Genomic DNA, 22511 nt, shown 5'->3' with positions numbered 1-22511 from the left:
AGGTTATCTTTACACAAATAGCTAACAGAATAATGCAATAATGATTTGGTTCCAGCATTTTCAGATTGCCATAGTCTTGAAGATACAGAGTTTGTAGATTCTGAATGGAGGCTTTCTGTTTTATTTCTGAATATGTCTTTGCATTGTATATGCAATAAATTAAGATCTGTAGGAACCGCTTAGCAGTGACATCTAACATATTTTTCCCTCTTCTCTTATATTGTCTGTTTTGGATAGGCGTATTAAAAACACCTAGTCCAAGCAGAGATCCCGGTGAGGTCCCTCGCCTGCCAGACCCCAACCTTGTTTTTCCTCCAACCCCGAGACGATGGAATGCACAGCAGGATCCCACACTGGAAAGACCCAAGACATTGGAGTTCCTGCCCCGGCCACGTCCTGCAGCCAGTCGGCAGCGGCTTGATCCCTGGTGGTTTGTGTCACCCAGCAATGCCAAGGGTGAATCTTCTGCCAATAGTTCAAGTACTGATACTCCAAGCAATCTAGACTCTTGTTTTGCTAGTAGCAGCAGCACTGTAGAAGAGAGACCTGGACTGCCTGCACTGCTTCCTTTCCAGGTGGGTCCTCCTGCAGAGGAGCGGACACTGTTGGACATGGATGCTGAGGGGCAGAGCCAGGACAGCACCATTCCGCTATGCAGAAGTGAACTTAACACACACAAAGCTGCAGCATATGAACTCAAGCAAGAATTCTGGTCTTAATATGAAACCACTGGGGGCAGTGAGCCCCTCTAGATTCAATCCTACTTTTTGCACTGAGAATGCACTTTGGAAACAGATGAGATGGAGGGATGCTACAGAGATCAAATGGTGCTGCTTCGGCTGAAGATGTGTTGTCAGCTGCCTGATTTTTGTCTGCATTTGGGTGAAACTTGGCAACTCTGAGCTGCTGACTTTTGCTGTGGGGTTTTTCTGTAGTCTTCCCTGCCCTCTTATTGCAGTTTGAATCTGCAATGAGCTAAAATTATCATATCAAAGTCTTTTGTTACTGACCTTGTAGGATTTGGCACTTGCAGTAAGTATATTGGTATCTATCCTGGTATTAATCAGTATTTTCAAATAATATTCAAATATTACACTACAGCAGACATCAGTGTTTGATGTTTTCCCAAGGAATCGAGAACAGAAACAAATATCTGGAGACTACCTTCTCTGAAATACACTCAGATCATTAGACTGGCCTGGGAATCATCATACCCCCACTGAAAGAGCAGAAGTAGCTATCTTAAGACTTGTTTGTCCTCTTTTGCTCATGTGATAGCATAAGGTGGAACAGATGACAGGGGAAGGGCATGACATCTCCACTAGTGGAGGTCTTTGAGAGCAGGTGAACCAGACTGTTGGAAACAAATAGGTGTAGTTGATCCTGGCTTCAGGGTAGGTTGGATGAACTTCAGTGGTCTCTTGAGGTCCCTCTCAGCCCTATTTTTTTGTGACCTTGTGTTTTCAAGATGAAGGCTTATGGTATAGCTGTTTAGGTTGGTTTTTTTTGTTTGAGATTTTCATTCCATCAGTCTCTTTTTTTTTCCCCACTCTGTTTCTCAGGCTCATAGTCCAGTTGCCTCAGCTTTGGGAGGGGAATTAGCCGAAACTTTCTTTAAAGATCTGTTAGCTTGCAGAAGTAAGTCATGTGTTTCCAAATCTTTTTCTTTCTGTTTTTTTTCTCCATTCTTACGCCTTTTAGGAGTGACCCATGAAACCCAAGACTGTTCTTATGCACACTGGTACTTGTTTAGGGCTGTTTTGAAAATGAGACTTGTTAGTAGTTGGATTGTGCAAACAGGAATCAGAACATCTGGATTCTGTTTTATTTTGTCACTGACTCACTGTGTGACCCTGGGCAAATAATGTAACCTCTGTGCCTGAATTTCCCCATCTGTAAATAATAGGAATAATACCTACCTCACAAGGGGAGGGGTTGGGACATATATAATAGGTATAAAGTTCTTTGAGATCTTTGAGTGAAAGGCACTATAGATATATAGAACTTTATTCTTGTTCAAATATGTGAAACACTCCTCAATCTGGAGCAAGAACAGACCCCTGTCTGAAAGGAGGATGTCACACAAACAGGGTGTGCCTATGCTCAGAGTTTTCTGTATTAAGACTTCACGTGTGTGTCTGTGCCACTGCAGGTATGTCTTACTGGCTGTAATGAGAGCTTCAATCTTCCCCAAATTTGGCATTATATATAAGGGATGTGGCCTTTATTTGAGTGTAATAGGGTAGTCTGCTTTATTGCAGGGTAAAGCATGTCTGTTCACTGTTTTTGTACAGATCTGTGCTTGTTTTGCTAATCTCTTGATATTTGGTTGAAAATAAGTCTTTTGACAGTGCTGCCAATGCAGTGCTCAGCCTGTTGGGGCAGTCCAGTCCTGCTGTGAAGGCAGTAGAGCCAAATATTTCCTGCAGCTGTCAGCACAGTGAACGTGTGTGTTTAGATGTTTGTAACCTGATTTTAAAAACCAGCATGTGTGGGGAAGAACTCCTTCGTAAGGCTTTTTAGTTCTGTGTGAGGACTGAAACCAGCATGTTCCCATTAGTCAAGTGCACCTTTTTTTTCAAGAAATAACAGTATGTTTTGTTTTGAAAGGTCACGTATTTCTTGTTTATCACATTCCATGGAAAATGCTTAATGGCAGAATTACTTTCTGCTGTCTTCCTTATTAAATGCTCCAGAACTAGCCTTAATGGTGCTACACTAGATGTTGAAGCTGGGGAGAGAACTGTTTAGAAAAGGTATTATGATAAGGTAAGGTGGGATTCAGATACTTAAAGAAAACTTATATTTCTGACTCTTTTGTTAAATTTAGAATTTTAGCATTGTTGATTTCTTAAGCATCCTTTTGCTTTCGATTTCTGAACACTCAATTTGTGACCGAGACACTAGGAAAAAGACAAAACTCATCCAACAGATTGCTAATTTCGATTTTGATTGTGCTATAAATCAACCTTAACATAATCTCTGTGAGAGGCTGTGTCAGAGGGATTTAAAAGAAGGACATTAAAATAATCTATTTTTCATAGTCTTTCTTTTAATTTTAAAGAGTCTGGAACAAAACTGGATCAGCTGTTCTGAAACGTAATGTTTTCTATCCAAAAGGTGTCATTATAAATGTCATAGGGGGTATCATCTGCTCTGCGAAGGCATCACCTGAAATAGCTCCATTTGAACAGAAATCTTCAAAATCCATTTACTTGCATGAAATGGGAGGCCACCTTTCTAGGCCACACTGATACAACTCAGTCTGCTAAACTTTGTAATAGCTGGCCAGTTGATTTCACCAAATGAACTTTTAAGGTTTCTGTCGAGTTCCCAGGAAACTTAAAGGCAAGTTGTTCTGTCACCTCTTTTGCTTAAGAAAGTTGAGGATGAAAAATTAATGCCCTCCTTGCCCCTCTCCCTCTTTTATATAATCACGTGGTGAAGGTGGTATGTAACTGAACTTTGAGAAGTACTTTGCTCTAAAGAGTATCTTCCCTAATATCAAATAACTTGGTAAGATGGGTGACAAGAGTCAAGGATCCAGGTCAGGGTTACCAAACTAGATACTGTTACTACAAAGCTGCCAGACTAGTTAGAAGCATATTGGTTGGTATGTGTTTGTTTTATGGTATTTGTTTGTTTGTTTGTTTGTTTTAACCCTTCTTCAATGCAATTATCTTAGTTGAATCTAGTCTGTGAATTAACCTGAGGCAGTCTTTGAGCATCCACCATAACTGTCTTTCAGTGTCCAACCTGAGGTATCAGGCAAGAGGAATCAGTTGTGGAAACAGTGCTCCTGACTTCAGTAGGTGGTGGGGTATTCTCTGGCAGGCAGAGAGAGAGCTCTTAAGACAGAGTTGTCAGGTATTTTACCTTATACACTCCAAAAGCTTTTGCACCAGTGTCCCAAGGCCCAGAGGCTGTGTGCGTGTTTAAGCTGGGTCAGAACCTCTCTCTGTATCCATCTGTCCCATCCTGGCTTGACTTCTCTACTTTCTTAATCTGTTGGGGTTTTTCCTTCCCAGTTGTGGAAGCTGAGGTGCTCCAAATCTCCAAAGGAGTGGTCAACTATAGTCCACTAGACAGCAAGGAGGTATGAGCCTGTCAGCTCAGAAATCTTTTTTTTCCTGCTGGTTGCTAGTATTCCCATTTGTCAGGGAAACAAAAATGTCAGAATATTGGTCACTGACCTACCTTTCTAGTAATATTCTTGAGGAAGATGGTGAAAATCTTACTTTGAAAATTTCTAATAAATGTATTGTTCCCTAAATGTCTGAATAAGTTGCACTTTTGTTTTGTCTGAGAAAACAAGAAAAAGATAACATGAAAGTCAGTGAGCAGTCAAAAAAACAATGACAAAAGAATGGAGAAAAATATGTTTGAATACAGGCCTTACAAGGAGGAAGTGGCAGTTTTTTAGCTGATAGTAATGATGAGATTGTAGCTGAGAGAAATGTTTGTGGTTTAGAAATATGTTTGTATTTTTGTTTAGTCAGCTGGCAGTGTGTATCACTAATTTATGTAATTGATGTGCTGATCTAGGAAATAGAAAGAAGTTTGTCAGCCCTTCAAAGTATACTGTCCTTGTAGCCTGTTTAGTTTTCCTGTAATATTGGGGGGAAGGCACAGAATAGCAACCAGTGCAAAAAATGACAATTTTTAAAATAAATGTCTACTGGTTTCATAGAAACTCTCTGTGGGACAAGTGGAGAGAAGAAAGTTTGTGTCAAAACTAAGGCAATTAAAATGCTGCAGATCTTTTCCTAATACTGTTGCTTCTTTCAGACTGCACAGTGGTCTGTTTTACCAGCAAGTAGGTCTTAATCTCCTTTCAATAATTTTCAAAGATGCAGATGTAACTTTTAATACATATTCTCCCTCCAGTTTATTATTGCAATGGATCAATATTCAGTATGGGGCAGGGAACCTCGGTGAAAATACTCTTTTTGTAATAGTTTTCTAACAAAATGAGTATTTTTAAAGTGAATTTTTTGTTATTGATGGGGAAAGACCTGCTCTCATGTGGCATGGTTTCATGATGAAATATTTTTCTGTACCTCTAGGAATGGGAGTAGTTGCCTTCCTCTTCATAGCATGCTGTTATCTTAAGACATTGTGGACAATACTGCGTAGAGATGTTACTTCGCTATGTCACAAAACTGGATACCTCTCATTCTGTTGAAGGTGAGGCAGTAATGGTCAAGTAAAGAAAGGTCATTGCCTTTGGAGTGTTTTGTTAAATAAAACATGACAGGAAACCTCTGACCTTGAGTCGCCTTTCTATCTTGAGATTAATTTTTATTTGAAACCCAGTTCATCTCTGTGGGATGAATATGGGACCTGGAGTCTCATTGGATGTATGGAACCAAACCTATTCCTATGTCCCAAAATTCGGTGATAGCCTGTTATTTTTGCAAGTAATTTTAAGCTAATGTAAATAGGTTTGTTTCTTTTTGGTTTTTTTTAATATGTTTCTCCTTGGAAAACATGCTTTTTGCTTTCTGACCTTTTCCATGCATTTTGAAGATACTCTCAAGAACTCTTACCAACTCTATGATGAATAAGAAGGATTATATCTTGAAGAGTGATTTAAGTCCTCCTTTTAGCTTTGGTGGGGTTTGTTTTGTTTTGGTTTTGGTTTGATTTTGTCTTTTTTAATGAAACAAGGGCATTTAAGTTTGAAAGATTTCTGATCCTTATCCTGTCACTGAAGAACAGTTTCATAGCTTCCATGTTTAGAATTCATGTAAGATTACAATTTGGGTAAAACTGGATGTTAAAAGTGTGGGGATAGACATGTATTAAAACATATTTGCAAACAAGCAATAAATACAGCAAATACAAGAACCAAAATATATACTCACTGTCAAAGAGCGTAACTTTCAGACTTCATCTTTGGTTGATAATATAATTAAGGTATTCATAGCAAAGAATGCCTTCTTATGCTTTTTCTTAAGTTTAATATTTTATTACTAGAATACAGTGGTTTGCACAGCCAGCTAAAATGGTAGCTAGCCGGACAGAAAGGATTTTTAACCAAATTTGCTTTTTTTTCCTCTTATTTTCAATCCAGTTTTTGGTTTATTTTTTTTTGTTTGTTTTTTGGTGTTTAACAAACAATATAGTCTTAAGAAGAACTTACTGTTATTGACCTCTCTTTCACGGTTTCCTGAGGCATGATGGAAATGAATCTTTGGCTTATTCTGGTGCTCCCTCTGTTTAACGCATAAGTAGAAAGTCATGCTGCAGATAAAATGTACATTTGATTTTGGTTTTTCCCATGCCTGGCTATTTTAAACAGTTTTGCCACTGGTCAGAGGTGAACACAACTTCTGAAGTTACCTACATCAACTTTATTTTTTTATGTTGGAAGTAGTCACTCTCAGGCTGAGAGGTGCTTGACTAACAAGTAACTAGCTACTGGAATTATTATTGTTCCTTTCTAACAAGAACCCCATTTTTTACAACTGGAATGTTTTCAGCACTTCATCAACATTTGTATACAAGAAGTACATTTTAGCTTCTTTTAAGTAAAAAATCTTTTTAAGTGAAAAATCTTCCTTTTTCTGATCAGAAACAACATTTTCCTACTGAGAATGACTTCTTGAGCTCTGTGGTTTTGTTTGTTAGTTTTCTGTTTGGGGATATTGTTTATTTTGGGTTTGGTCTTTAAGCCTCTCAAATATATATTTGTGTTAGGTGCATCCTGTATGCTGAGGTGCCTTCCATCTCACGTCTCCTTGCTGGGGCCTGTGGTTGGTTTATTGGAGGGACCTCCTATAAACTACTCCTCCTAGTTGTAGCTTTCAGAATTGTGTTCTCTGTACATCAAGCCAAATACCATCACAGGAAACATTTTGTGTCTTGCTATTTACACCCTTGTGTTGAGTATGATATCACTGCCTCTCCCTGTTTCTCCATTAGGGTTTTGGCCTCATCCCATCTTTGTTGGTTATTTATTCTTGTTGCCATAGTAAGAAGTGTAAGGCAGAAGACCATACACATTTCAGGTGTTCTGTGACCTAAAAGATTTCCAAGCTAAAAGTGTGAGATACAACTGGGTGAAGTAGAAGTGGAAGTTGACAATGAAATTATCCTTCTTAATGTAAGTCAGAGGACAGAAGAATACTAGCTACTTGGTGAACTGTTGGCATCATAGGTAAGTTGGGTCCTAAAAAAGAATTGAGGAATGTACAGTTATTTAATTTGTTACAATGGTTTGGGTTGGAAAGGACCTTAAAGGTCATCTAGTTCCAGTCCCCCTGCTAGGGGGAGGGACACTTCCCACTCGATGAGGTTACTCTAAGCCCCATCCAACTTATCCAGTTTCTGGTTGGTTTGTTTTGTTTTACCCTGAACTACCTCATTTGTAGAGATAGAATGGGCAGAAAGTCTAAGTTTTGGTAAGAATTTTAGGTGCTTTAAGTATGCAGTTAAGGTTGGCGTGAGATGGGAAGGCAGAAGCAAAGTTGTATTTGGCTCTTTGACATGAAAATTCTTGATGGAAAATAACACCAGCTGTTCAGTTTATTAAGTTAAGATTATATTTGCTTTAGATATTTATGTCTCCAAAATAAATAGTAAAGGACAAATCAGGGCATTTTTCTCTATGGTTTCTAATCTGTGGAAGAGTTGATTGTCCAGAGACAAAAAGGTGGAGATTTCATATTGGTCACTACTGCTTTTAAAAGTGATAGTCTCTTTTTTTCAAAACAGGTTTGGGGATTTTTTTTAATAATCTCATGTGCTCTTTAAGTGGAGCTGTACACAATCCTGATTGTTTTCCTGTATTTGCAGTATTGTTTTCCTAGTGTATCAGCTCCTAATACAGTCCTTACTGTACCTGAATGCTAATAATGTGCAGGCAGCCCAATAGAATTAATATTAAGGAACTATGACACGGTTTTAGTGTGCAGTATAGTGGATTTATTAACCCAGCTTGAAGTGGGCTTCTGTTAGGTCTGTAGCTGATGGGTCAGATGGATGCACAGCTAGAAAAAGGAGGCGTAGAACAAATCTGCAGGAGCAATGCCAAAGTTGTATTTGCTTAAAATAAGCAATTTGAAAAATAATCATGGAGGGAGGCAGAGGGAAGGCCCTTCATTAATTGAAATACATCTATAAGATTTTGTCCATGCTCAAATTTTAGTTGCCAGGATAGCTAGTGAGAATATACATTGTGCTCAATGGGGCCAAAACCTCAACATTAAGACAAAAATAATTCATTTTATATATGCTGTTTCAGACTGATTAACCCTGCGTCCCATTATAGTTTGATTGTTTCAATTCAGCCTTTTCTCAAGAACAGATGTTGAGGTTGAATAAAGCTGGCCTCCTTGTCTTGGAGAGGCATATAGGTCTGAGAGTGAAGAAACACTGCTCTAGCCATGTCTTTATTTTCTGTGTCTTGTGATCTTAGCTGGAGAGGTTATAATGGGGCAGGAAGACATGCCGGTGTTTTTCCAAACTTCATTGATAAGAATGCTGCTAGCAGCGATTAAATTACAGTGCAATCCTGGCCTCTGATTATTGTTTGGCATAGGTCAGTTGCACACTGAGCTTCGTAGTCTAACTATATCTGGAGGTGAACAGAGCTTCTTCCTTGAGTTCTGCTAGAATTTGTGAATGTGGCCACTTCTCAGCTTGAGCAGTTTGTTTTCTCCCAGTTCCAGTCAATGTCACAGAATTGTCACCTTCAACTGATTGCCCAGATACTCATAGTAGGCTTGTTCTTCTGTCTTGCATGCTTTAGTGAGCAGCTCTTAAAATGTCAATTTGTATCTGAGCAGAGCAGCTAATATCTCTGAGCTGACTTCTCACACTGCATCTCAAGCAGTTGTTACTCCATCAGTTCTGCCATTGCTCTGTTTTCAGGGTTATCTTGACAACTATAATACCCAGGTACCCTAGACTGTAAAGAGTATAGCCATGGGGGGAAAAAAAAGAAAAAGCATACTTAGGAGTGTTTGCCAGTTGAACTGGTTAAATTTGGCCAGTGCTCTTGGCAGAGAGTAGGATCCATTTTTTTGCAGCATAGATGTCTTTGGGGGATGGCCAGGTTTGAACTGCAGAATTTACCTGATCCACCTAAAGTCCATAGGCACCAGTGCCTGTCATGCTTGGCAGTTACAAGAAAGATACCACATAAACCCAAGAGCATCTTGTAATAAAAGTTTGTATTTAGAGAAATTAACTTTCAAGTTAAAAGGGAAGAGGCCTCAATTCAGAAAGCTCTCCATCACATACTTAAACATCACTGAAGTCAGTGGAATGTATTTGTGGGTCAAAATGCACAAGACCCCAGTTGAGCAAAGCTCTTTTAATCTGAATTGAGGGATTGTCATCTAGAGACTGATGGTGAAAGGACCAGGTTCTTACCTTGATTGTCAGAGTAAGGAGTCAATTAACCTGGGGAAAAAGTTCCTCAACTAACCCCTGGGTAAATGCTGGTTTGGTTGCTGCGGACTCTTGTGGCCTTTCCATGGCTGCACATGCCATGCCTATTTGACTGCTACTTTTAACCATAAGCAGTGTAAGTTTTAAGAATGTTTTCTTACATGGGGTGAAAGAGCAACAGCTTCTGCATTAGCAGATTGCTAGCTGTAAAGGGGTAGTAAATGGTGACTGGAGGCTGTGTGTGCAAATGGCAGTTTAAACTGAGGCCTATTCTCAAGTGTTTCTTCTCATTTTACGAATGCATCCCTCCAGGTTGGTGGACAGACCTAACAAGTTCAGCAGTGATCAACATCCACCACTTTTTCTAGAGTTCTAGGATTCTTATCTGTCAGCTGTCAGCACAGCACACTGGGCTGCTATGTTTGATTTCTTTCTTGTAAATTGAGGACAAGCTGGAAATATCTGAGATATTTTGCCTGACTTGAGAAGCTTATATGGAGTGAGCAGGCAACCGTGGTGGAAAAATCAGGGAAAATACCTGTGCTTTTAACAATGTCTCTTCTGTGGCTTTGAAAGTCCAAGAATTTCTCAGCCAGAGAATGTATTTCCTCCTCCTTTTTATAAGCTGCTTCTTTCTTTTGCCTTATTAATTGTGGATCTGCTCCTGCTTCTATTTCAAGCCAGATGCAAAAATTGGTGACCTGACTTTCCAAGGTACAATGTTGTAAATCTGAATAACCAGGTGAGTAGATTTCTCTAGTGTAAGATCGTGCCCTCATGTCTGATCCTTTGAGATATGGGATAGTTCCTGCTTGTGTTGAAATCAGTGTGTGGAGGGTGTTGGGTACTTCATAAGGAATTCCAAGACTCTGTAGTCTTGGATTCATCTTACAGCTCAAGTATTTCAGTCTGGTTTTGGAGACCTCTGTATGTCTTCTCTTCTGTTTATGGTGTTTAAAAGTCTGTTGCTATGGAAGTAGCACCTGAAGGTGTGTTTTGCCCGGAGAACCTGCAATGAAGCAGTTAAAATACCAAATGGCAATGTACCCCAGAATTGAGTAAAATAACAGAGGCCACCAAGTTTTTTCTTGTTTGTGTGATGAAATGTTGTCAAATTAAGTGATTTGTTGGAGCCTTCCTTTAACTTCTGTACAGCAGTAAGCTTAGAGGAAAAAAGATTGCATTATTTTTTAAAAAGCTTTATTTGTGACCTGGACTTGTTGCCTCTGACCCTCTTGGGCTTAAATAGTTAAATTATATTAATGTCCAGTTTGTTTCACTGTAGGTAACACATCAACTGAATACTCTTGTGCATAATCTACTGTATTTTTCCTCTGTTCTGTGTCAATGTATTATGTGTATTTGGATTACAGTTCTTTTTGTATTAAATTATTTTATGTTATAGAACAATATTTAAGTGAAGCAAAGAGCTAATGGAAGTTGTTGACATTTTGGGATTTCTTTTCTCTTTGCTCTTTTTTTGGATGTACTGTAAATTGTAAACCAAGGATGCCAAGCAGGCTTGGTTCAATGGCTAAAATTATTGTATTACAGTGTAATGCTGATCTAGGCCTTGTCTCAACACTAGAGCACACAGACTTGAATAAAACTGTTATAAAAGTGATTGTCTTTAGGCTTTGAGTTCTTGAGTTTGTGCTCCAAATTCAAGCAGATAGTTAGAATAACAGTGGCATAGCCTTGCTCTGAGGATTTCAGAATTTTTCCCTGTACAACAAGAAGTTTATTTTTCTTTACTAGGTACTGATAAGTTGTTCCAACTCTGGGTTCTCCATAGGGCTTTTGAAATATTTTTGTGAAAGCTCAGTTTAGTACAGGTCTTGGCACACAGTATCTGTTTGCTAAGCACCTTCTGGCTTTTCTCTGAACCAAGGAATTAATTGGATACCATTTTTATTAAGGCTAATATTTCTGTTTTGTTAGCTTGAGGTTTTTCTACTCTTTATTTAATATCCCAGCTAGAATATGAATCTAAATGCCTGGATGTGGAGCTTATGCAGTAACATGTTTTGTGCATGGTGACATTTAACAGATGGTTTAGATTCACTTGTGATGCTGTGCGTTTGTCCCTGCCACATCATTCAGTGAGACACAGTTTCATGAACAAGGATCTTTCCAAGCTGTTTTCATCTGCTGTCGATGTGAAAGCCAGAACAACATGGTTTTGATTCCTAGGTCATGTATTTGAATCCTAGGTTATACTTCTGCTCTTCTCTGCCATAAAGCCATCATTTCACATTTCTCTGCTTTAAGAAATGTAGTTGTATTGATGAAGGACTATGCATTACAAGAACTTTTATTTCATAATTTCCTTTGAAAAAAGGTTTTTTTCTAATGCAGGTACATGCAAGAAATCCTTCACCCTTCCAACAGATATGGAGATTGAACAATGCATAGGTAGGCTACGTTTAGTCATATATTCCATTCAAAGTGCTGTAGTGCTGTGTTTTGTGATAAACTAGGAGAGTGAACAGACAGTCTATTAAGTTTGTTAGAAATAATAGCATGCAAGATGAATTGCTTTTTTCACTTGTTTTAACAAAAGGTATCTTAAAGTGTTTTGTTTTTCAAACTGTTTTTTTCACTCCCCCCCAAATCTGGACTGTCTCAAACTAAAACAAATATTTCTACCTCCTGCAATGTTCTGCAAAGTAGCATTATGTCCTAAAAGAATCAGATTTTCTAGCTGAATTTACTTACCTGTCAAAATGACAAGGTTACCTAATATTCAAGCTGGCCTCATCAGCAACAGAAGTCTTCATGCATCATGGCAGATCAATTTCTGCCAGCAACTGCAGCCTCTGCAGAACATGGCAGGAGCACAAAGCACTGGGGCAGAAGAGGAAAATAAAATAACCGTTTTCTAAGCAGGGGAGTCTAACTTCTAGCAGAGAAGGAGCATCTTAAAAACTGGCGGGGTCAGCACAGATGCAGAACAAACACACCAGCAGATGCTTTAGGCTGAGCAGCTTTAGTTTTTCATTGGTTGATGTGTAGGCAAAGTTGAGTGTACAAGTTCTACAGCAACAGTGCAAATCATATGTGGCTGTTAGTTCTGAGTATGCTCAGCTGAGGAAATTGCCATGTATTAACATTATATTCAGATGGCACATGCTGAAACAGTAAATGCAAGTGGTGTTCTGAAAGTCCATAGCATACATTGATACAACTTTTAGGAGACTTCCAAGGCAATGCAGATTAAGGGAGAAGAGGGCAGGCTTTCCTCTATCATCCAGCTCATATAGTTTGATTAATCTGCTGTTTCTAGTGAAATTTTGACATTCTTGGTCCTTCTGACATGGAAGTAAAGGGATAAAATGTCCTACTAAAGGCATATTGCTATCAGGCTCAAACAGACTAAGCTTTTGAGAAAAATCTGGAGTGAACATGACAATAACGAATGTCAGAGTATCTTAACAAGGATTAACAACCTTTGTCTTCATGCTTGGGTACAATGGACACTGCAGTTTGCTTTGGCAGGGAAAGGAAATAATTGTAACTAAAGATGAACAAAGCTCTGGTGTTTTTAAGTAGACTTCAGCATGCTTTGTTCCTCTTTGCTACTTCATCTGAAATCTTATTAAATGGCATGTGATTTACTTGCTGTTAAGTCCTCATTAATTTAACAATGAACAAATCTGAGTGGAATGAAAAGAGGCAGGATCAACTGATAGCACTCCACCACAAAGTAGAACAGAACCATAATCGCTTTACTAAATGTAACCAAAGTCTGTACACTTCGTGCCTGCAAAATTTGCTCTGAAATTTATTCTTTTCTCCACAAATTATACTCTAGTATCATAACTTTATAACAAATCACAGGTTTTGAATATTTTTTAAAAAAGCATGAATGGGGTTACCTGTCACAGATTGCAGCCTGTATTAAAAGAACCAGCTGTCATGGATGTGAATGTCTTACACCATCATGTTCTCCAGTGGGGCCTTGAGACAGTAGTTGGAGAAATTGCTCATTGTACAAAGAGTTTACTATTTCTGCAGCAGTGTGGCACTTTTGCTTTTAGTGATCTTCCTGCAACTACATCTGGCTATTTACTTTTGCTACAGATACTCCCTAGATCTTGCAGGCCTTAGTTGGAGGTAAGAGAACCTTCTAAGCTGGTGCCTTCTAAAGGAAAACTTCTTGATAATGGCTTGTGACTGGAGCTGCTCTGTAAGGGAAGATGAACTGGAGCAAAGGGTAGTAGGGCAGTGGCCTCATGGATACAGTCCCAGAGTACCTGACCAAGGTGAGCAGAGCAGGTCAAGTGACAGAACAGGGGCCAGTCACAGTCCAGTGATTGTGAGGCAAATCTGCAAGGATACGACAGGAAGCTTAGGAAGCTTAGAAAGCCAGAAAGGGGCCTGGGTGAGCAAGGTACTGGGCAAGTGCAGCCATAATCATAATTTAGCTGAGGCTAGGATTATGGGCAAGAAAATGTGTCTGCTTGGGGAAGGGAGGAGGCTATGATGAGGTTTCTCATAGCTCTTGCCCCAGCCACAGCCACACAGCTGTATCTGAGCTGACCGTGAGCCCAAGCAGCCAAACTGTAGAAGGGGCTGTTGTTACAAAAGCTGTTGGATACTCAGTGGGGCAGACACCTATTCAATGACAAAATCCATTAAAGTGCATTATTATCTTTTTCTAGTTCTGCAGTTCAGCATTGTAATCAAGTGTAGTTAGAGAATGAGAGGAGGGCCCAGAGATTTCAACACTGCTAGGGGTTTCAGAATCTCAGCTTTTGCTGAGTCTGGTGGAAGAAACAGCTCCTGCAGCTTCAGTGCTTCATATCTTCAGTACAAACAACTGAGATTCTGTGCTGGCCTTCTCCTCCTCCATGCAATTTGCTGTCTTCATAATCCAATCTCCTTTTCTGCAATCACATAGCTTTCTCTGGAGCAATCTGTCATAACCATGTTTGCCAACTGATTTCTCATCTGACATTAGGACTGCACTTCTTGCATCCACATGTCATCTCTTCAGGGTTAGCCTGAAGTATTTTTCCCTTCCATGCATTGGTTATTACATGCATGATAGGACAGACATTCTTTCCTCAGCAGTTATACACATACCTTTCAGCAGTACTATTTCAAGCAATGTCCATCACTGTCTCCCTGCCTAAAGACACGGATAAGGAATCAATATTATCAGATCTTAATTCTGAAATGGCATCACAGCCGTTTAGTCTTTAGGATTCCTCAACTTACACAGCTATCAGAAAAACAGATGTCTAAGTCTCAATCAAAAATTCTTTCCCATCCAACTAAAGATGAAACAGATTTTTTAAAAATTGCTGTTCAACAGTGCACAACTGAAAATGTCTGGTGGAGTGTAGGAATTTGCTGCAATAACCTGCTCTTTCAGCAAGTCCTTTCTGGACTTGAATCTACACAGTCTTGAAGATGTAGATGCTACCTACTATCTCTCAGGAACAACAGGGCTTTTGGGACTAGGGAGGGCCAAGCAGAAGCTTCTATGAGAGCCTTTGAGCAACAATAACATTAAGTATTGCATAAACCACAGCTGAGGGTGTTGGAAGCTGTTTTCCTTTACTTATCTAAACTATGCAGTGGGTGGTTAGCAGCAAGCTTATACACAAGCTAAGAACAGAACTTTGGAACCATGTGGCTAAAGAGACTCTTGGAGCCTGACTAGCTTTGTGCAACTCCTATTTTGTCTCATACCACAAGAGATTCCCCTCTGGCTGTGGCACATCCAGACTGCCTTATTTTGATGCAGCGCATATGACCTTGGGCTCCATCTCAGACAGGCAATCTTAATCTTGGATCAGACCCTTTGTAAACTTACTCTTCTCCAAAGATTTTGGTGTGCTTCAGGATGTTGCCTCTCCATAATCTAAATAACACCAGCTGAGAGGAATTGCCCCTGAGCAATATCCCCATCAGCCTCGCTCCTGACTGAGGTACTATGCTAGCCATTACTTGAAGTGCCAGGGGCCTAATCTTGTAAACTCCAACAGCCATTTTCTTTGCCAGTGGGTCTGCTTCAGTTTGCTGATATTGACTGCTCTGATCTGCCATAGGAAAGAAGACTGAAGTTAGGAGACCTTAGAGCTGACTGAGCACTTAAATTCATCTTCCTGATGCATTTTGTTTATGCTTCATTACAGCCCTTCTCTAAATACCTTTAGAATGAGGATGTTTATTATATACATATGTCTTCATAGGCTGCAGTGCACAATGTAAAAGATTTTTTTATTTACTCTGTGTATGGGAGTAAATGTGATTTAGATCACACAAGGTTCTCACCTTTCTTCAGTTTTGTTTTATCTATGGCAAACATTTGCTAAATTGACTGAGATGATAGTTTAGTGTGTCTCTTGATGGGTAGTTAAAACAGAAGCTGTTTGGGTTTGTGTCCTGGAATGACTGTGCATATGGGGAGGGAAACCTCTCTGCTGGCAGCTGGGAACGTTCTGTGGATACTACCTGCATCTACCTTTATAGCCAGGTACCTGGTGAACATGTCTTAGCTTTTTGATTCTGGCAGGGGAGCAGAAAAGTAGCAGGACTTGTCCAGAAATATTTGGTAACCTGGAGCAGAGCCCTTATCTTAATCACCCTTCTCTAGCCAGAGGTGAGTCAGAAGTGCACAAATTCTTGGCATTCTGCTCTGTGTCAGTCTCCTGTCCCTCAAAGACCTCATTTATCTGCATTTATAGTTGGATGCCTACCTTTGGCTTTTAATACAGCTCAGTGGATGTTCCATATATTTGTTCAGTGATAGGCAAGGTATTAATCTAGGTCTGCCATCAAGCTAGAGTTTGAGTGACATATAAATTCAGAGTTAAAAGGACAGACAAAATACATGGGTTTGAACATGAAAGGTGTGCAAGATTCTTCACCAACTATGCTAGAGTGTGGATTAATTTTATCCTCATGACATGCTGGGAGAAGTCAACACTTCATCTCCCTGAAAGCCACCATATGGCCTGGCTAGTTTTCTTCCTTTCTAGAAGGAAGAGTTTTGGCAAACACAGTGCTGCTGCAGCTGGGAACAGTGCTTAAAATAACACCAAAGCTCCAGCTCAGACTGATAGCCTTTGGCAGCTGCACTGTGGATTGCCAGGAAGAAACTGTTTGCATCCTCAAACTGCAGGGGATGTTCCTACTGGTGCAGAAATATTATTCATTGCTAAATGCTTTGTGATGTGACAGGCTTGTGGTGGAGGTGGATTTACTGTAAAAAAGCAACCTAAGGTATAGACAGCCAGTTCGTGCTGCTGTGAGGCTGGATGACTCAGGATGTGATGGTCTGTGTCCTGCTTAAGAACTTGAAGGACAAAATTTGCTGCAATGACTGTTTCATTTCAGCACTTTAATGCCTGAGAAAGTTTACCACATCTGCATCTCGGTGCTATGCTGTGACAGGCTGAAAATAAAAGTTTTTTTTAATTGCATGAGCATTGGACAATATGACAAAGAAACCTTGCTCAGAGAGGTCATTGGGTTTGATTTGCTTCAGGTCCTGTGGTAGCCAGCAGCCATGCAGTCCTGTGCTGTTGAGATTTTCATTCCCCTTATCAGTCACAACACAGAACCCACTACTGCACTCAAGACCTGTTGTACACCTGAAGGAATTCTGGCATTACAAGCAGGGCATTGCACAGACCTGCTCCCAGCCCAGCCATGCAATGACTTGGCAATCCATTGTTTGCACACACACTCTTCAGCTTTCCTTCTTGTGAGAAAAGAATTCCTGCTCACTCCCAGAAGACTCAGGAGGATGGACACCTCTCTGTGGGAACAGAGGACATTTTGTATGAAGCCCCTCCCTTTGCTGATAGATGGATTGGAATTGGTGGGTTTCAGTTACAGCTGATTAGATGCTCTTTTTGCTGCTAGTTGCTTCTCTTCTGGGCAGAACAGGAGGACACTGCCCAGAGAGGCTGAGGGCACCTATTCCAGGGCTGAAAGCTTCTTGTCTCAGAGACTGTGCATTAACTCCAAACAGCAGCGTGATGTGGATGTGAACAGCACCTTACATAACCTTTCTGGAGCTTGTACTGGAAGACCTGGGAATGCGTGTGTACTTTCTTTCCCATTTTATTGTTTTAGTTATATGCCTTGCCCCAGTCCCTCATCTTTAAGGGTACCCAGCCCTTTTTTAAAAATAGGTTGCAGGTTTCTTGCATGATTACTAGGCAAGAAGTAGTGGTGATGTGGCACCCTTGGTGCCAGTTCAGAGGAGGTGAAGGGGAAGTGGGAAGCACCACTCTACCACTGACAAGTCATGAGGGTCCCCATGGGTGTCACAGCCCCCTTTCCTTTCAACACCCCTTGTCACTCATCCAAGACAGCTGGCAAAAAAAGCAAGCGTGTGCCCAGGGTGTTAGATGAGGCAGCTCTCAGGGGATCTGGGCAAGGCAATGATCATTACCCTGGACACTGTGCAGCATGAGGAAGCAGTTTGGGCTCTTCAAAGGGCCACATAGCTCCATCTGGGCAGATAAGGGCTGGGAATGGGAGTGAAGCTTAAACATGCCTGTGTCCCTGATGTCTCTGGCTGACAGAAAGACTTGCTGATTGTTTTCCTGTCAGGATCCACATGCCTTTTTGGCAGCTGAAAGATAAAAGGGCTTCTGCGGATACAAAGGAAAACATCCAGAGCTCCCATCTGGGCTCTGCAGCCTCAACCACACTGGAGCAGAGCCCTGCAGAGAAGACATGACGCTATAAAGGATCTGTAGGATGGATTAGCTGAGCTCTGGCAGGCTGGGTGGGTTGCTGTGAGTCTGTGGGAAGCAGATGTGCACTGTGTTCCTGCACCTTGCTGCCCTCCCCTTGTCCAGCATGCTGCTTGTGCAGAAACCGCATTTCACCGAGGGCTTGAATTTTACAGCAGTCATTCAGTGTCTTGATAGCATGCTGCTAGTGCCTTCAAAAGCTGAAAAATGATTGCTTTCTCAGGAGCCCCTGGGTTTTTGGTGGTTTTTGCCAAGCAGCCTTATACATTAAGTCAGGAGTGTCGTCAGATAAAAGGATGCCTGCACATCCAAGTCTGCTGACTGAGCACCAAGAAACTCTATCTCCTTTTGCTAACTCTGGGAGCAATGACTCCCATACAGCCTTCCTTTCCTTCTGCTGCCATTCTGTTTCCCAGTTCCCACCTGACCCTCTTGGATGTGTTTCCAGAGCCTCATCTGCCAGCACTCAGTTTTGCAGCTTATGTAGCTGTGCCTTTTTCTGTATTTTTGAGTGGATGAGATACTAATTGGTGTAGAGCACATCTATTTCCAGCTGAGCTGACTTTTTGCATTTATAGGTGCCAATCACAGGCTAGTAACAAGGTACAAAATAATAACCAAGGTGAGTGTGTGACCATCACAGAACTGGGCTTAGCTCGTGCAGCTGCTTGCATTTGATTCTGTAATGGCTTCTCAGATTTTTTTCTCCATTTTCTGTCTATCAAGGCTCATCAACTTTTTGTCATTTTTGTCCTAGGTACAGGCTAAGGCTTGTGCTGATTTTATCTGGCAGTGAACATCATGATTGAAGTGTAAATTATGTGCTTCCCCCTCCCCAAAATGTCTTCCTGGCACTTCTGATTTCTGTACGTTGTTCACTGGCTAAATTACCCCAGTGAACTGTGAATTGTGTTTTCCATATCTAGTAGGTGGTTAGAGCCATAGCATATCTAAAAAAGAACAACTTTTACTTTCTCGGTATTCAAGGAGGGATACAGATAGGCGAAGGGAAGTGCAAGTACACATCAGCACAAGGTCAGAGCCTCTGACTCTCTCTGCAAGGTCATCTTCACTCCTGGCCTTGGGTGGAGGAGCTTGTGGAAGCAAAGCAAAGCCACATACTGAAGGATGAGAGGTAACTGGTATGCTGCAGGCAGGACAGCTGAAAGGCAGCAGTAAGGACATGAAACCACAACAGTGCATGGCTGTGACCTCCTTTCTGGCCACGTAGCCTGAGGATCAGCAGCACTTGGCAGCTACACAGAGTAACTGTGGGGCAGGCATTTCTACATGTTTGTTTCCTTTATGTTACGGGGGAAATGGTCATCAGCTCGCTATTTTTCCTGTTAGAATTGCTTTCCTAACATCCATATATATGTCTCTGGCTGCAATTTAAATGAGTGCACATAACAGCCAAAAAGGAGGGTATCTTGGTTTGAAAGATAGATGTCTGCCAAGGAAGGCAGGAAGCTCACTTGGAATACAAAAAATATGACCCCCATCCCTCCAAATTACTATAACTTCGAAATTAAGGCAATGTTCAGGCAACAATAAGGGAAAAGGAATAACAGTTCTTTACTAGTATGTATAACAAGGCAAACAAACAACAACAATGGCAGCAGCGACAGGCCAAACCACAAACCCAACCACAGCCTTTGCTTGGCCGCAGCCACTTCCCCACCTTCACCCACCTTGACCATTTCTTTTGTCTCTTTAAGTATAGGTAGTTATTCCTCTTACCAACAAATGGGAGGACAAAAAAAAAAAAGGTGAAATCCTAGTCCCCAACAGAGGGAAAACTTTTATAAGAAGGAAGAGTTGAGCATGGATAATGGAAGAAGGAGTGGGTAGAATTGCCAATTTAGATGTGATTAAGGGGCACAGGAAGTGTGGATCAACTTTTTTGTGAGTGCACTTAGTACCTTAAATCCAGGTCTTCATGGATCATTCAACAGTTTAGAAACTGAGGCAAAAGGAGGTTTTAAATTTTTTTTCCAGATACATAAGCTCTAAGCAGAACTGGAAGTAGATCTGAGGAGTCCGGCCTCTTAATTCCCTTCTCTGGCCACAGTTCTCTTCTTCGATTTTTCACAAGTGTTTTTCACTGTAGGTGTACATTAGCTTGCTCTCTTGAATAGTTGCATTCAGCTGTAAGCAAGGATAATAATATTAAAACAAAATGGCTGGATGTCTCTAGAGGTCTACAGGGAAGCACAAGATGCTCTAATAAGAGCAGCACTAACCGGAAAGAGGTAAATGCTGTAGCTAGGTATGGAGTAATATAGCACAAGAATGAGCCTTTTAATGGCCCATTAAGAAGAAAAATGACTTACAGAAGTTGAGGCTATTTTTTCATTATGATAATTGTTTCCTAAGAATATATTGCATTCTACCCAGAGGATCAGTCAAATGTTTTGTTGTTAGTTTTTCAGGCTTTAGCTAATAAAGGAAGATTACTGGTGTGTGAGCGCAGAATGATAAAGCATTTCTCTTGGTCAAAACCAAATCGTTTGGGGATCAGAGTACATGGGGCCTTTGCTGCTTCTACTTTTCACTGAATGTTGCTAATAGTTTTTAATCCCCTGTTCCCATTCTTGGTCATATAAAAACAATCAAGTCTTAATGCCAGTCTCTTCCTCCCATTTTGCTCCTTATTTTGCTCACATTTCAGGGGGAAATCCTAAGCTTACAGGTGAGATGCCTCTGCAGAAGTCAGTATTGGTACCCCTGCATCAGTGGGTGAGGAGACAGGTTGGGAGGTTGCCATAGGATGTATAGAGAGAGGATATATAAAGTCTGAAACTTTGCTGGGGAAGAACTGTCATTTTCCCTTTTAGTGCCCTCCAGGAGGTCACCTACCTGCCTTTCATCTTCTTCCTGCTACAGAATGGCCTTTTGTTTGATGAGATCTTGACAAGCTTGGGCGCAAAGTGTCTTTTTCAGGGCAGGTACAAGTCCTTCAGTGTATGCTACTGGGTACTTCATACATGTTGTGCTGATGTCCTGGGGCCAGCACTCAGAACTTCTTCTGAATAAGTAATACTTTTAATAACTTAGGTAGAACTAATGTGATTGGATATCCTGGGAGGTAAGGAGCTATCTAGCTGGGCATCTCAAATGCCCATTGCAAATGTAGGCTGGGCACATATTTTAATTGAAAACATCTTCCTTCCTGAGGATTTAATGTGGCTGTGATCAGAGCTGCATAAAGGACAGAGCTGGGCAACACCGGCATTTGAGGGGAGAGGAAAAGTATGCAGATATGAAATCTCTGAGATGCATAAAAGGTGAGGAGTCGATAACATGAGGTTTGTTGAAACAAATTGTGATTGAATGTTTTGACTCCATGCAATATTTACCACTTGCAGGACTTTGTCCCAGATACAGGCCAAGATCTGGAGTTATTCACAGGCATTTTAGAATACAGTTTCTATGAAAAATGCCATCCTAAATAAAGCTGTATTGATTCAAAGAAAAGGAATAAGCTTTACAGACATGAAAGGAGAGAGGAAATGCTGTTTGGGAATCAGAACCTCAGAAAAGGATCTGAGGCTGGAAATAGAGTTGCCTGTGGACTAACATCAAATGCTAACATAAAAACAAAAATGGCAAAATAACGTTTGGTGGGGAAAGGAACAGAACTTTCCTCATGACTAAAGGAAGAAAAGTCCTGGTGTTCTCTCTACCCCTTAGGACCCAGCATAGCAACTAAAGGACGTGAATAATACAGGAGACATGGACTGAAGTCTGGAGCTGTCATTGTATGTTACTGTCCTCCACTGAGGGGGAAATGAGTGAGGGGACAGGAGCCCAGGGAACTAGAGGTTCTTTTGCCTTTGTGCATAGAATATCCTGGATCTGCCCTTACCCTGGGAGCTTGTCTTTGATGCTCTTTCACTCATTTCACTTTGTGAAGTACCAGGTGTTCCTAACAGCTACTTGGTGCTGATTTCTAAGTCTTGGTTCCATTTAACGACCCTCCGATTGGCCATGTGGGCTGAATACATCTTTCTCATACCCAGTGTCTGCTGTTCTAGCTCCAGCAGCAGACAAGGAAAGGAAAGTAATTTCTGACCTCCCCTAAGGCAGATGTTACAGATGATATATTCTCCTGTACAGGTAAGAGAGAGGCCAGTCAAGACCTTGACAGAACTTTAAATTCCTTCTCTCCTTATGCTCCTGCTCTCTCCTACCTATTTGTGGTCAAAAAAGGACAGATGATATTCTGGGCATCACTCCAATAAACAACCTCTTTGTACCAAAGAACAACAAAATGTAAAAGCTTTCACATGCAAGTCATAATGCCTGAGGTATGACTGAGGGCAGGATGGGAATAGCTGAGCTGGTGAAGAGTAGCCAAGGAGGGATGTGATTTTCTGACCTGGTGAG

At 40.8% G+C, this 22511-nt stretch overlaps 1 protein-coding gene across 1 annotated transcript in view; it reads left to right on the top strand.

The window, feature by feature from the left end:
• Window positions 1-11009, top strand: part of MAP3K9 (mitogen-activated protein kinase kinase kinase 9) — a gene marked incomplete at its 5' end in the record, with an annotated part of 59382 nt that extends 48373 nt beyond the window's left edge. Inside the window, one exon of the mRNA XM_083863131.1 lies at window positions 238-11009. Within this exon, the coding sequence (XP_083719257.1) occupies window positions 238-719 (482 nt within the window). The 3' untranslated portion in view covers window positions 720-11009. The remainder of the gene's footprint in view (window positions 1-237) is intronic.
• Between the last annotated feature and the right edge of the window lie 11502 nt (window positions 11010-22511).

Source organism: Zosterops lateralis (assembly GCF_965231275.1).
Source record: "Zosterops lateralis genome assembly, chromosome: 6".
In the NCBI taxonomy this organism is placed as follows: Eukaryota; Metazoa; Chordata; class Aves; order Passeriformes; family Zosteropidae; genus Zosterops; species Zosterops lateralis.
Note: the sequence above shows the minus strand (reverse complement) of the source record. Positions and strands in the feature narration are given on the sequence as shown.